The following is a 13,905-nucleotide window of genomic DNA, read 5'->3' on the forward strand; positions in this document are numbered from 1 at the left end:
AGCTAGCAAACACCGTAGAGTTGCTGAACTGACTGATAAACGGTCAAGGAAACGGCCTGTGCTACTGGACCCTGGACCGCAGAATGTCAGCAGAGCTTTGAGGCCTTAAAAGCCAAGCTCACCACGGTCCCGGTACTTTGCCTACACTGACTTCTCCCTCCCATTCATTCTGGAGGTTGGTGCAAGTCATGCTGGATTGGGGGCAGTGCTCTCCCAGGACCAGGAAGGGAAGGTGCGACCTCTTGCGTACGCCAGTCGAGGCCTGCGCCCGACTGAGCGCAACATGTCCAACTACAGCTCCATGAAGCTAGAGTTGTTGGCCCTTAAGTGGGCCCTGACTGAGAAATTCAGGGAGTAACTGCTAGGCCACAAATGCGTGATCTATATGGACAACAATCCCCTGAGTCATCCCTCCTCAGACACACTGGGAGCTGTTGAGCAGCGCTGGGCCGCCCAGTTGGCCTCTTTTGATTTTGAATTAAAATATCGTTCAGGTAAGTGTACTTTGTCTCACCAGCCTGGCACTTCCTTACAGGAAGTGGCGCCGGGAACTTGGGGCACATGTCTGCCTGGGCAGTTAAAACAAGCCCTACAAGGAGTGGTTACACAGGCAACACAGTCCCTTGTGACTTTTCTACCGCAAGTTGCCCCTGCTGACCTCCGCGAGCTTCAGCAGTCTGACCCCGCCATACAGGAGATCCTGACCTTTTGGCAACAAAATCGACAGCCCACTCGTGAAGAGCGACGAGCCCTCTCTTCGACTGGCCTCTTAGTGCTGGCCCAGTGGGACTGCCTGGTAGAGTTAGAGGGGCTGCTGTATCGGCAGGTGTTTCGTCCTGACGGTGGTGGGGCTGTGTATCAACTCCTTCTGCCTAAAGCCTTGGTCCAGAATGTCCTCACCCAGGTCCATCAGGAGCATGGACACCAAGGAATAGAGATGACTCTGGCCTTGCTGTGTTCCCGGTGCTATTGGCCAGGTATGTCACGGGAGGTAGCCCAATGGTGCCAGGCTTGCGAGAGATGTCAGCATGCAAAGGACAACCAATCGGTTCCTCACGCCTTTATGGGCCACTTACTGGCTTCACAGCCAAACGAGATCCTTGCAATCGACTTTACCCTGTTAGAGCAGACCTCCACTGGTCTGGAAAACGTGCTGGTCATGACTGACGTTTTTAGCAAACACACTCTTGTAGTTCCAACCCGCAACAAGCACGCTTCCACTGTGGCGCAAGTCCTGGTCACAGAGTGGTTCGCAAAGTTTGGTGTGCCGGCACGCATACACTCGGACCAGGGACGAAACTTTGAGAGCACTCTCATCCAGCAGTTGTGTAAGCTGTATGAGATTACAAAGTCTCGGATATTGAACTATTGGCTATTGGCATGAGGCCATATTATCTGCCCCGGGAGTTCTCGCATGTGATTTTGATCGTAGTCTATGTGGCCCCGTCTGCCAATGCTGAATATGCTTGTGAAGCACTGCTCTCCTGCACTTGTAGGCTGCAAACACAGCATCCACAGGCTCTCTTCCTCATCTCTGGTGACTTTAACCACGCTTCTCCCTCTTCTGTTCTACCAACATACACCCAGTATGTTACCTGCCCCACCAGAAACAATAGAACATTGGACTTGTTTTTTGCCAACACCAAAGAGGCTTATTCTTCTTCCCCCCTCCCTCCCCTGGGCAGCTCGGACCACAACCTTGTACATCTGAGGCCTGTGTATGAACCCATCATGCGCAGGCAGCCTGTGGTGTCCCGTGTGGTGAGGATGTGGTCTGCTGAGAGCGAGGAGGCTCTGAGGGACTGCTTCAGCACCACTGTCTGGACTGAGCTTTACGGCCATGGGGAGGACATCAACACCATCAGAGAGTGCATCACGGACTACATCAACTTCTGTTTTGAGAACATTGTTCCCTCCCGGACGTTGTAGTGTTTTCCAAACAACAAGCCATGGATTACCCGTGAACTGAAGGCTCTGCTGAAGGAGAAGAAGAGAGCCTTCAGGTCAGGGAACAAGGAGGAGCTGAGGACTGTGCAGAAAAAGCTGAGGAGGAAGATCAGGCAGGCTGAAGTCGGCTACAAGAGGAGGATGGAGGAGCAGCTGCAGCAGAAGAACATTCAGGGAGTGTGGAGAAGCCTGAAAACCATCTCAGGCTTCAAAATCCCCCCTGCCCAGACATAGGGGGATCTACAGTGGGTGAATGATTTAAATGCTCACTTCTTGAGATTTGATTGGTCACCCGCCCTTCCCCGTGCACAGCTAAGAGGATTAAAGTGAGGAAGGCAGCAGGACCTGACGGCATCAGCCCCAGGCTCCTTAAGTCCTGCGCAGATGAACTGTGTGGAGTTATGGAGCATGTCTTCAACATGAGCCTGAAGCTGAGGGTGGTACCACAGGTCTGGAAGACCTCCTGTCTGGTACCTGTGCCCAAGACACGGCGCGCCAAAGACCTCAACAGCTTCAGGCCGGTAGCTCTCACGTCCTATCTGATGAAGACACTGGAGCGGCTGGTCCTGGACCACCTCCGCTCCACCGTGAGCTCAGTCATGGACCCGCTGCAGTTTGCATACCGGCCTGGCATTGGAGTGGAGGACGCCATCATCTCCCTGCTGCACCGCTCTCTCTCTCACCTGGAAAAGCCTGGCAGCTCTGTGAGGATCCTGTTCTTCGATCTTTCCAGCCCCTTCAACACCATCAGCTCCTGAGGGACAAGCTGGAGACGGCTGGTGTGGAGTATGACCTGGCAGAGTGGATCCTGGACTACCTCACGGACCAACCCCAGTTTGTGAGAGCACGGGACTGTGTGTCTGACACTCGGACCTGCAGTGTGGGGGCGCCCCAGGGCACTGTCTTTGCACCCTTTCTCTTCACCCTTTACACTGCAGACTTCAGACACGACACTGCAGAAGTTCTCTGATGACTCTGCCATCATCGAACTCATCACGGACGACGATGATGCAGAGTACAGGGGACTGGCGCAGTACTTTGTGGACTAGTGTCAGCGGAACCACCTCCTCATCAACGCGGGGAAGACCAAGGAGATGGTGGTGGATTTCCACAGACGCCACCCCACTGCCCCCTTACCAGTGAACATCCAGGGAAGGGACATTGAGAGAGTGGACTCATACAAGTACCTGGGTGTTCATCTGAACCACAAACTGGACTGGACTCATAACACAGACGCACTGTACAGGAAGAGCCAGAGTCGGCTCTACCTCCTGAGGAGACTCAGGTCTTTTGGAGTGACAGGGCCACTCCTGAAGACCTTCTATGACTCTGTGGTGGCATCAGCCCTCATGTACGGTGTGGCCTGCTGGAGCAGCAGCATCGCAGAGAGGGAGAGGAGGAGGCTGGACAAAGTCATCAAGAAGTCCAGCTCCGTCCTGGGCTGCGCTCTGGACTCGGTGCAGGAGGTGGGGGACAGAAGGGTCCTGGCTGGATTCACATCTATGCTTGACCATGAGTGCCACCCCTGCAGTCCGCTCTGGAGAGCAGCTTCAGTGAGAGACTGATCCACCCTCGCTGTGTGAAGGAAAGGTTTCGCAGGTCTTTCCTTCCTGCTGCTATCAGACTTTATAACAAACACTGTTAGTCCTGAACACTCGCAATACTGACTTAACAATGTGCAATTCCGTCATATGTGCAATATGTGCCGTCGTGACACATATTCATGTGCAATTACTGTCGTGATCACATGCAATGGTATTTATGTATTTATGTATTTTTATCTTTATTATTTTTCCCCTCCATCCCTTGTTGGGTAATGGGAGGTTTTGTCTATGGGAGTTTTTGTTTATAAGAGATCTTCTACTGAAAGTGTTTTTCAAACTTCCTATAAGTGATCTGTTCTTTTCATCTGTATCTACCTCTGTATCTACCTGCGTTGCATCAATGAAATTTCCCCATGTGGGACAATAAAGGAATATCTTATCTTGTCTTATCTTACTCCGTACCACCCAGCAGGAAATGGGCAGTGTGAGCGGTTCAATCGAACACTTCACAATATGTTGCGTGCTCTTCCTGCATGCCATAAGAGGGACTGAAGTGGTTGCTTACCCCAGGTGCTCTACGCATATAACACCACTCCCCACCAGTCCACTGGTGAGTCTCCATTCTTCCTGATGTTTGGGCAAGAACCACGTCTGCCTAATGATTTCTTGTTGGGTAGGGTGCAATACCCCGTGGGGGGGGAAGTGTGCATGAGTGGGTGTTACGACCACCTGGCTCAACGGCAGCCAAACAAAGAGGGGAGTCCACTCAGCACTCACAATAATTAATAGTATATTTTTATTATAAATAATCAGGCCCTGACAAAAGAAACTAATGTATCTGTGTAGATGGCAACTAACTAAGTGTAGTAGTGTGATATGTATCGTTGCAATGAAAATGTGCAAAAATAAACAGAAATAAAACTGTGCTTCCACACAGTACAGCAACCAGTCTTGGGGCGCGGCGAGAGAGAGAGAGACTGCTCCCACCAGCCTCCCTTATATCCAGGCTGGCTCCACTCAAGCCAAACGATTCTAAGGTGTGTTAGGAGGGACCTGCAGTGGAGAGAATCACCTGGCAACCAGGAGAGGGTGCTGACTCCCACTGCCCAGGGAGCTGACACCCCTACAGAACCCCTAGGTTCGTAACAGTGGGTGAAAAGAGCACCAGACGCGTCTTCAGGTGGCTTTCAACGGGGCAAGAGAAAGATTGCGTCTGGCGGCCTCACTCAGAAAGGCAAATCATGACCAACGGGTTAGAGATGTGCCATTTAAGGAAGGCCAGCTGGTGCGACTTCGCGATTACAGTGCTAGGGGTTGTCGGAAGACCCAAGACCTGTGGGGTCCTCAACCTATGTTGTCCTGCAAGCCCCAAGGGAAGATGGTGTTAACAAACCAAGGTAAAAAGGGTCTACCGATCCCTGTTGAAGGCCCTGCTTTGCAGTGACTCCCCTGCCACTGTCCCTGGTGTGAATCCTCCGGATGCACCTGTAGCACCAATCGTAGAAGATGAACAGTCATTTGAGGATGACGGTGCGGCAGCCAACAGTTGTGCCCCAAAACTCCTCCCACGTCCCATTACACGTGTCGAGTGCTCCAGAACCATTAGTTGCTCTCCCAACTGTGGTCACTGACCAGGCTCCGCCAGCAATTGACCCTGTGGCCAATCCTGGCTTCAGCGAGGCATCTGTACTCCGGTCCACTCGCACGACCGCTGGCCAATACCTAAATCCCCACCGTATTCCAAGGTCCCTAGTTGAACAACCATCCGGCCAAGGTGCTCCTGTGTCATCCTCCAGGCTGACACAAGCAGTTTTTAGGCCTTGGTTTAAGTTGTGTTTCATCGTCGGGGCGACGATGCATTTCGGGGGGGGTGGAATGTGGCAATATGGGCTGTAGAGGCCTGTGCTGAGGGTACACTTACCTGCCGCTCCGTGGCGCTCAGCTGGCAGACTATTTGAGCGCGCCCTCCTCATCCGCCTCTCGTTTCGCCCACACGCTCTTCCGGGTTGTTGGTTGTTGGCCACTCCGTCCTCCATTACAGGTAATGACAATCCCGCGGCTTCGATTCATTCATTTCACAAATTCATGAATTAAATCCTTCCGGTAGTGCCGCTGCAGTGCCACAGGCACCCATAATCCAATCTGGGGCTCTAGCAAATCACCTAGCAGGTAATGAACTCCCAATTCTCCTCAGTCATTCAGTTTCAACGCTCCTAAATCCCGGTTTGCCCAAGATACACCGGTCACCCGTTTGGCTTTTAACGCCTTGTCCATGACCACGCGCCGCAGATTGCGGCGAAGGCACTGTTGTGCGGCAACAGCTGGCCAACGTTGCGTGCGCTGGTCCACTCAGTTTGGATGCAGCCTGTGGTGTAGAGCGATCCCATTGAGCAGCTAAGGAAGTATCGTGTGCTACTATAATCACTTAACGTTTACTATCTAGGTTCGCTCATTTAGGAGCTATTGAAAATAATCCTTGTTTTTTGACTAAAAATATTCTTTAAAAATCTACAAAGGGTTAATTTTTTAGCCCAAAAGGACTATGACATCTAGGATTAGCAACTTGGATTCATGCTCAATGTTGTTTTTTTTTTTTGTTTTTTTATAAATATGTTTATATTTTTTAAGATAACAAACGGTACTTTAGAGATTGTCCCTAACTGGCGCACCAAGCGGCACTTCAGCGCGCAGCTCCCTGCGTCGAGCTACTGCAGGCGGGGCACACTCAGAGGAAGCTCCCGCTCTAGTTGCGGAGGCGAATATCCAACGTCCAACGTGAAACTAACTTCACCGCGGTGTGGAGAAGCCACAGTATTTGGTTTAATTTGATGAGCTATGTTCACGAAGAACTGCTTATGTGAGTGGATATTTGATTTGTTATCAGGCTGCACAAATTACTACAATTGAAAGCTTATACTTCTACAAATATGTTTTGAAATGCATGAGGTTGTTGTATTCGTAAAAGCGTAAAAATTAAAACAAAACAAGGGTAAAAATGCACAAAGTGTATTTATTAAGCAGAACGTATATTCAGATGTAACCCGGATGAAAATCCATGTTCATTTAAAACATTTTTCTATATAGATAAAGTTAATTGTTTAAAACATATTTGCAAGTTATAAACCAGGTAATACTCATTAATATTTAATTTGCAATACTCTATAGATTGTAAAGTGTTTTTTCCTATGTTTTGAGTTGTCTGTGAATGTCACGTGGTTCCTGCGTGAGGAGGAGAGAGAAAAAAGGAAAAGATGCGGGGAAGTTGCCCAGAACACACGAGGTTTAAGAAAACGCTCTAGTTTCGTGACTTTTGTAATGTTTTACACCGTGTTTTGTCCATAAGAGAAGCCACCGTTAAGACAAGTGTGTCATTTGTGTTTAAGAACACTGTAGTTTCAACACGGAGCAAGTGGACAGTGTTTTCATCACTTGTGTTTAGATAAGTGAGCTCGTGGAAAACGACCTCATTAAAGACTGTTTGCTGCGCGTTTCGCCGACCACGCGGGACCACGAGCGGACAGTGACTCGTTGCCGGACTGGACAACGTGAGACAGATCCAGACAGCACTCTGAGGGCCCGCGACGCTCAGAGTGCCTCTGGCCACGTTGGAAGCACGAGCGAGACACATTGGAACAGGTGCGGGCCACGCACCTGCAGCGCCATTGGAGCCACGCTGTGCCCGGTGCACCGAGCCGCATTGACGGAGAACGAGATGAGGACTACGCTGGAACGGACCGGTCGATTCTGGTGGAATTAACACGTTTACACGAGGTACTCTGCTTTTATTTTATTTTGCTCCCAGAGTGAAGTGGCCACGAGTTTTTGGTCACACCGCACACAAGCGTCGATACAGGCCTGCAACGTAGGGGGTATTTAGATGCCGGCATTAGGACTTTATTATTTGTGATTCATATCCACCTTTTTTCTGTGTGTGTGCTGGGGAAACTAATTTACTCTTTATTTTAAGTTACATTTCTTATTTTTCTTTATTAAAAGGGAGGTTATTTTTATACTTTGTCTCGTGTTACCTCATTATTCCAGTCCCTACTGTATTTAAATACTATCCTGTGACCCAAACATTTATTAGAGTAACATTTTTAGTACGTGAGTACACTGTAAAAGAACCCATAGCCCACTCAAGTAATTCCAGAGTAAACAAGGGCTACACAGGCATTGAAAGAAAGTCAACAAAAATACAGATGATGTGGGTGTGTCCATCTGTATAATATGTAAAGTGTGTGAATGAGCGTGTGCTGTAGTAGAGTGTAGCACAGGGACAAACTTAAAACTGCATAAATGGTGAGATAGGGTTTGCAGAGTCCAGCAGCAGAGCAAGAGGCAGAAAAATGGCCAGGTAAGAGTTGAGAGGAGTCTTGATATAATATCTATGATGGGCTATGCAATGCAAAATATTGTAATTTCTAGTTTGTCGTCGAGTTATTGTCAATGAGTTATTTATCTGCTTGTCCACAGAGGGGCGCTGTTGTCCGCTGTTGTCTCAGGTATGAGCCAGGTGAAGACAGGTTGTTAGAAATGGTTGACTTAACAGATTTTCGGGCACATTTACATGAAAGATTGACCCTGTTGGCATGTGTACTTTAATCACTATGCAATAAAATTGAAGATTTCACAATATGACTGGCCAATGGATTCACTGGATGAGTCACTGTAGTGGCCGGTGGTGGCCTATGATTCCTTCTCTTCCATCTCTCACTCTTTGCGCTATGGCCCAAACATCCAATAAGAACATTCATGAAAGGTCCATATTAATTTAAGTTTTGAGTGCAGGCATTTCTTTGTAATTCAACTTGTTATTGTGTAAATGTTTTGAGTAGGAAAATTATGTCTGAAAAAAGACACAATGAAATGGGACTAAAAACAAAGTCGTCATCTCTGCAAAAGGTCATACATACTTTGTCAAAGAAACCTATGGAACTGTCCCAAATGGGGAAAAAACAAAAAAACACTGCCTTGTCAAACCCTCTCAGTGCTCTGGACCTTCAATGACTGCATTTTGCACCAGTCCATATGTTTGTTGGTTAGTTAGTTGTTTTAGATTTGCATTGCACATTTAATCTATAAACATTATGTATCTTCGCTTTCTCACCTGGTTCTCTAGATTGACCTCTGTACTCTCCAAATGTTGGCCCATGTACCCCTCCTCTTCACCTCTCCCTCATTGTGCTATGATCCAAATATCATAAATTAACAAAACATTTAGCATTATGACAATTATTTAGCCTTTGAATTGATGGCTAAAGTAAAATGTTTGCTTGTTAAATACCCAGGGCTGGCCATACAATTTTAAATGAAGTGTATGCATGTAAAACGTACACAGTGAAATAGGGGTAAAACAGAACTAGCACATTTTGGCCTGTGTCTCCTTCATCTCTCCCGCTTTGTGCTAACAACATCAAAAGCGTCAAAACATAATATTGTATTATTTAGCATTGAATTCACATCAATTAATACTTTCCCCTTACCTGGATTGACCTGTTGAAAAAAACAAACTACTGTCCATGGAGAAGACTATAAAATATGAAGTTTAGGTTGCATAACTGACATAGGACTAAAATAAAAAGTCAACTAATAAACATTTTTACACAAAATATTGTTACTCTGTAATCCATTAAAATATTGCACTGTATCACTTTGATTGCTTCAAAAGAATTGATGGATTAGCCAAGAAACAATGTTGAAGCTGGTGCTAGTCAAACCAGTGTTAGCTTAACACCCGAGACACGCACAGCTTAAACACCGAAAGAGCTGTGAGGGTTCATCAGTTTGTGAGAGTTATAATTGGTTGACTAGACGAGCTAACGATGGGGAATATCTACCGTTACGTGAAGAAACAGAACAAATGTGCCATGAGAGTGGCTCCTCTGTCCGTGACAGAGTTCTGCAAACACCGGGGACGTCTTGAGCTTGTTGTTGGACCGTACCAAATGTGGGGCGTTATTTTTAATATATGTATTTATTTGCATGAATACCCATTACTTTCACATGTACAGCAAAAAAAGTTAAATTAAGTGTAAAATATAAATTTGAAAACGTTCTAAACATTTCGGGCGTTTCTAATAACATCCGGGACACTAGCCCTAAGCTAACCCCGCCCCCCCGGGGGAAAGTGTTGAGCCCCGAAACGCTTTGAGGGGGGGCGGGGCTAGCCGCTTAACATGCTTTATTACATGTTAAGCGTCATAAAGCGTTTGCGCGGGAGGCGGGGTTAGCTTAGGGTTCTGTTCTATAAAGTCCCAAAAACCTGTCTGAAGCTCACTACTTCTTCTGCTTTAAAGTCTGGCGGGAATGCAACACTCGGATGCCAACCGCCATAAAAAAAACAACAACAACAACAACAACAACAACAACAACTTCTTCTGCTTTTGATCGAGACACTGACAGAGACAGACGTACGTAGCAGAATGAGACCCTGGTATGAATTCACCTTTGAGGAGGATGAACTCTTCTATGAGGAGACCTTCGACCTGGAGGCTGTGCTCAGAAGCTCCACACCAACAGGGGGCACTCCAGAGCCAGCTCCCAAAGAGAGCCCGCAGGAGATGTCTGCAGCCCCCATCATGGAGCCACCTTCTCCCCCCGAGGAGAGCCCGCTGGAGATGTCTGCAGCTCCCATCATGGAGCCACCTTCTCCCCCCGAGGAGAGCCCGCTGGAGATGTCTGCAGCCCCCATCATGGAGCCACTTTCTCTTCCTGAGGAGAGCCTGCTGGAGATATCTGCAATCCCCATCATGGAGCTACCTTCTGCCCCCGGGAGAGCCCGCTGGAGGTGTCTGCAGCTCCCATGATGGAGCCACCTTCTGCCCCCGGGGAGAGCCCGCTGGAGGTGTCTGCAGCTCCCATCATGGAGCCACCTTCTGCCCCCGGGGAGAGCCCGCTGGAGGTGTCTGCAGCTCCCATCATGGAGCCACCTTCTGCCCTCGAGGAGAGCCCGCTGGAGGTGTCTGCAGCTCCCATCATGGAGCCACCTTCTGCCCTCGAGGAGAGCCCGCTGGAGGTGTCTGCAGCTCCCATCATGGAGCCACCTTCTGCCCCCGAGGAGAGCCCGCTGGAGTTGTCTGCAGCGCCCATCATGGAGCCACCTTCTCCCCCCGAGGAGAGCCTGCTGGAGGTGTCTGCAGCTCCCATCATGGAGCCACCTTCTCCCCCCGAGGAGAGCCTGCTGGAGGTGTCTGCAGCTCCCATCATGGAGCCACCCTCTCCCCCTGAGGAGAGCCCGCTGGAGGTGTCTGCAGCTCCCATCATGGAGCCACCTTCTCCCCCTGAGGAGAGCCCGCTGGAGGTGTCTGCAGCTCCCATCATGGAGCCACCTTCTCCCCCCGAGGAGAGCCTGCTGGAGGTGTCTGCAGCCCCCATCATGGAGCCACCTTCTCCCCCCGAGGAGAGCCTGCTGGAGGTGTCTGCAGCTCCCATCATGGAGCCACCTTCTCCCCCCGAGGAGAGCCTTGAAGTTCAGGACCTCAGGAAACTGTATGCAATATTGAAAGCTCGACTTGATGACCAGGTTCGGGTCAATAAGTCCCAAGGACTGAGACTAAAAACCCAAGAGAGTAGGATCAAACAAAAAGACTCAAGACTGAAAAACACAGAAACGGCGTACAAAGAGATCCGATATCTGTACAACACATCCATGAGGAACACTGTCGATCTGAAAGTGGAACTTGCTGGGGCCAACCGCAAAGTTTCAGAAATGGAAGAAAAAATGAACGACCAGAGCAAGGTCATGGAGCTTCCAAAGAAGACATGGAGTCAAGTGCCGACCGTCTCAGCCTCCATGCAAACAGAAGAATCAGGAGCGCTATGGAGCCTACACCTGTCAAATTAGCTCTGCTCTAAATGAAACAATGAAAGACAAAAAAGAGCTGTCCGAGAAGGTGGAGCAGCTTTCCAGTAAACTGTGCATACTGCAGGGCCAACTGTCCACCCTGATTGAACAGAAGAAAGGTCTGGAGAACGCGCTGAAGAAGAGCGAAGAGCAGAGATCCAACCAGGAGAACAGGCTGAAGGATCTCAGCTGGACGAAGCAGAGAGGAAGCCCCAGAAACAATAAAACATCTCCAGCCACTTCCAAACATTGCCTTTTCCCTCCAAAAAAAACAAAAAAAAACAGACATTACTCTGTGTGTGTGATTTTGTGCTATTTAGGCAGATATTTATGGTTTATTATCTAACATTTCAGTTTCTGCAGATCACGAGGACCTAAGAGAGTCCCTGAGCACTTGGCAGAGGGAACTTCCAGTTTGTCAGATATGAAGTGTTTGAAAAGGTTACCTGAAAACTAAAGTTGCATTCCCTGTTCATACAAAACATTTACATTGCCATATATTTACACCTCACTACAAAGATACACACAGCTCAAACCTGGGAGCATTTTGGGTGAAAAAAGTAGGCAAAAGCAACGTGTAATCATGCAATTGCCAAAAGTGTGTGTGTGTGTGTGTGTGTGTGTGTGTGTGTGTGTGTGTGTGTGTGTGTGTGTGTGTGTGTGTGTGTGTGTGTGTGTGTGTGTGTGTGTGTGTGTGTGTGTGTGTGTGTGTGTGTGTGTGTGTGTGTGTGTGTGTGTGTGTGTGTGTGTGTGTGTGTGTGTGTGTGTGTGTGTGTGTGTGTGTGTGTGTGTGTGTGTGTGTGTGTGTGTGTGTGTGTGTGTGTGTGTGTGTGTGTGTGTGTGTGTGTGTGTGTGTGTGTGTGTGTGTGTGTGTCAGAGCCTTTAGGAGATGCGGCTCTACAATACGCTCAATATTTAGATCTGTTAACAGCAGGATTAGGATTCTATGCTCACATTTGTAATTGCTCCGAGTGTTACATCTAACAGACAACGCACACTTACACGCGTACCACTCAAGTGGGTGGAGCTTACAAATACTGACATACGTTTCCACCAATAAGAAGATGCAAAAGTGTAGGTGGGACTTAGCCTCTTCTTATCCAATAGCAGACTGAGGAGGATGAGCAGCTGCTGTAGTCGCGCTCCGCTGCTAAACTTTGTTGCCACGTATTTAGCGTCCCAGCTTCAGCTCAGGCATGTGCAGGACAGGAAAAGCCCTTTGCCACATCGTTTAGTGGATTTATCATAGGATTTATCATGTTTCTTTTTGGTTTGTCTGTTCTGCTTCCCTCGTTGTTTGCGTTAGTTTCAGGGGGGAAGCTTCCTGAGCCAGAGGTTAAAATAGAAGTTTTGGACAAACCGTTCATGTGTTACCGTAAATCGAAGTATGGAGATATGCTTTTAGTACATTACGATGGATTTTTGGAAACTAACGGGACAATGTTTCAATCCAGGTAATTTAGGTGTAACAACTTAATAATATCCACATGTAACTATGTATTCCTTGGGCTTTATGAGACCTGAGTGAGCTGCACGGATTTAGGCTACTTAACTGATATAATGAGATTTTCCCTGTTTGTTTTCAGTCGCAGCCAAGGCGATAAAAACCCTGTGTGGTTCACTCTTGGCATCAAGGAGGTGATCAGAGGCTGGGATAAAGGCCTGCGGGACATGTGTGCAGGGGAGCGCAGGAAACTCACCGTCCCTCCTGCTCTGGCCTATGGAACCACGGGAAAAGGTGTCTTTGCATTAGTTTTATGCCTATACACCGAGAAGAGAGACATATTTTAACACAAATAATGTGCCTTGTTTTCTTGCAGGTAAAATCCCTCCAAGTAGTACTCTAATTTTTGACATTGAGCTTTTGGAGATAAGAAATGGGCCCAGATCTCACGAGTCTTTTCTGCAGATGGATCTCAACAATGATTGGAAGCTCTGCAGAGAAGAGGTGTGTTTTTATTGTGTACTAAACAGTGTTTTAATGTGCTATCATGTCATTGATCAGATTTGTTTTTCCACTGCAGGTGAAAGATTACTTGAGGAAAGAGTATGAGAAACATGGATACTCGCCCAATGACACAGAACATGACTATATGGTGGAAGACATCTTCAAAAATGAGGATGAAGATAAAGATGGTTTCATATCTGCAAGAGAGTTCACATATCAACATGATGAGCTATAACTGAAACATTCACAACCAGCAGTATTATGTTTACATTTTTATTATTTCATTTTTAACGGTATGTCTTTTCACAAATTTAGTTTATTTGTAATAGCATTTTTACTGGTTCAAAAATAAGTTAATTTGATCAAACCTGAGCAAATTATGTTCCTACATCTAGCAAAAGGGGGCACTGTCCTTCCTGTACCTTGGCATAGGCCATTTGATGCAATTTGTCTGACAATATAACGTGTCTTATTGTGTGCATTTAAAGGAGAATAAAATGTTTATTCCAGTCAAATGAATCATTTACTTGAAACAGCAGTAAAATAAACAATCATGTTGCAGTTTAAATAATAATGTTGCAGGACAAAGTCAGTGGCTGTAATCACTTTCATGAACTTCTTTT

At 47.6% G+C, this 13,905-nt stretch overlaps 1 protein-coding gene across 1 annotated transcript; it reads left to right on the top strand.

Annotated features, from left to right (window-relative positions):
• Positions 1 to 12,466: 12,466 nt before the first annotated feature.
• fkbp14 (FKBP prolyl isomerase 14) lies at positions 12,467 to 13,765 on the top strand. Its single transcript, XM_072460300.1, has 4 exons — positions 12,467 to 12,788; positions 12,921 to 13,072; positions 13,155 to 13,282; positions 13,359 to 13,765. The coding sequence occupies exons 1-4, from the start codon at positions 12,592 to 12,594 to the stop codon at positions 13,515 to 13,517; spliced, it is 636 nt and encodes a 211-aa protein (XP_072316401.1). The 5' UTR covers positions 12,467 to 12,591; the 3' UTR covers positions 13,518 to 13,765.
• Positions 13,766 to 13,905: the final 140 nt, after the last annotated feature.

Source organism: Eucyclogobius newberryi, unplaced genomic scaffold (genome assembly GCF_026437365.1).
Source record: "Eucyclogobius newberryi isolate DKJ021-1_F unplaced genomic scaffold, fEucNew1.0.hap1 SCAF_3, whole genome shotgun sequence".
In the NCBI taxonomy this organism is placed as follows: Eukaryota; Metazoa; Chordata; class Actinopteri; order Gobiiformes; family Gobiidae; genus Eucyclogobius; species Eucyclogobius newberryi.

Bases quoted from the DNA above. Each gene is read 5' to 3' on its own strand.
- fkbp14 (XM_072460300.1), top strand. From the start codon at position 12,592: ATGTTTCTTTTTGGTTTGTCTGTTCTGCTTCCCTCGTTGTTTGCGTTA. The intron at 13,073-13,154 runs GTGTCTTTGCAT...GTTTTCTTGCAG, and splicing joins CTATGGAACCACGGGAAAAG to GTAAAATCCCTCCAAGTAGT. The intron at 13,283-13,358 runs GTGTGTTTTTAT...TTTCCACTGCAG, and splicing joins GGAAGCTCTGCAGAGAAGAG to GTGAAAGATTACTTGAGGAA.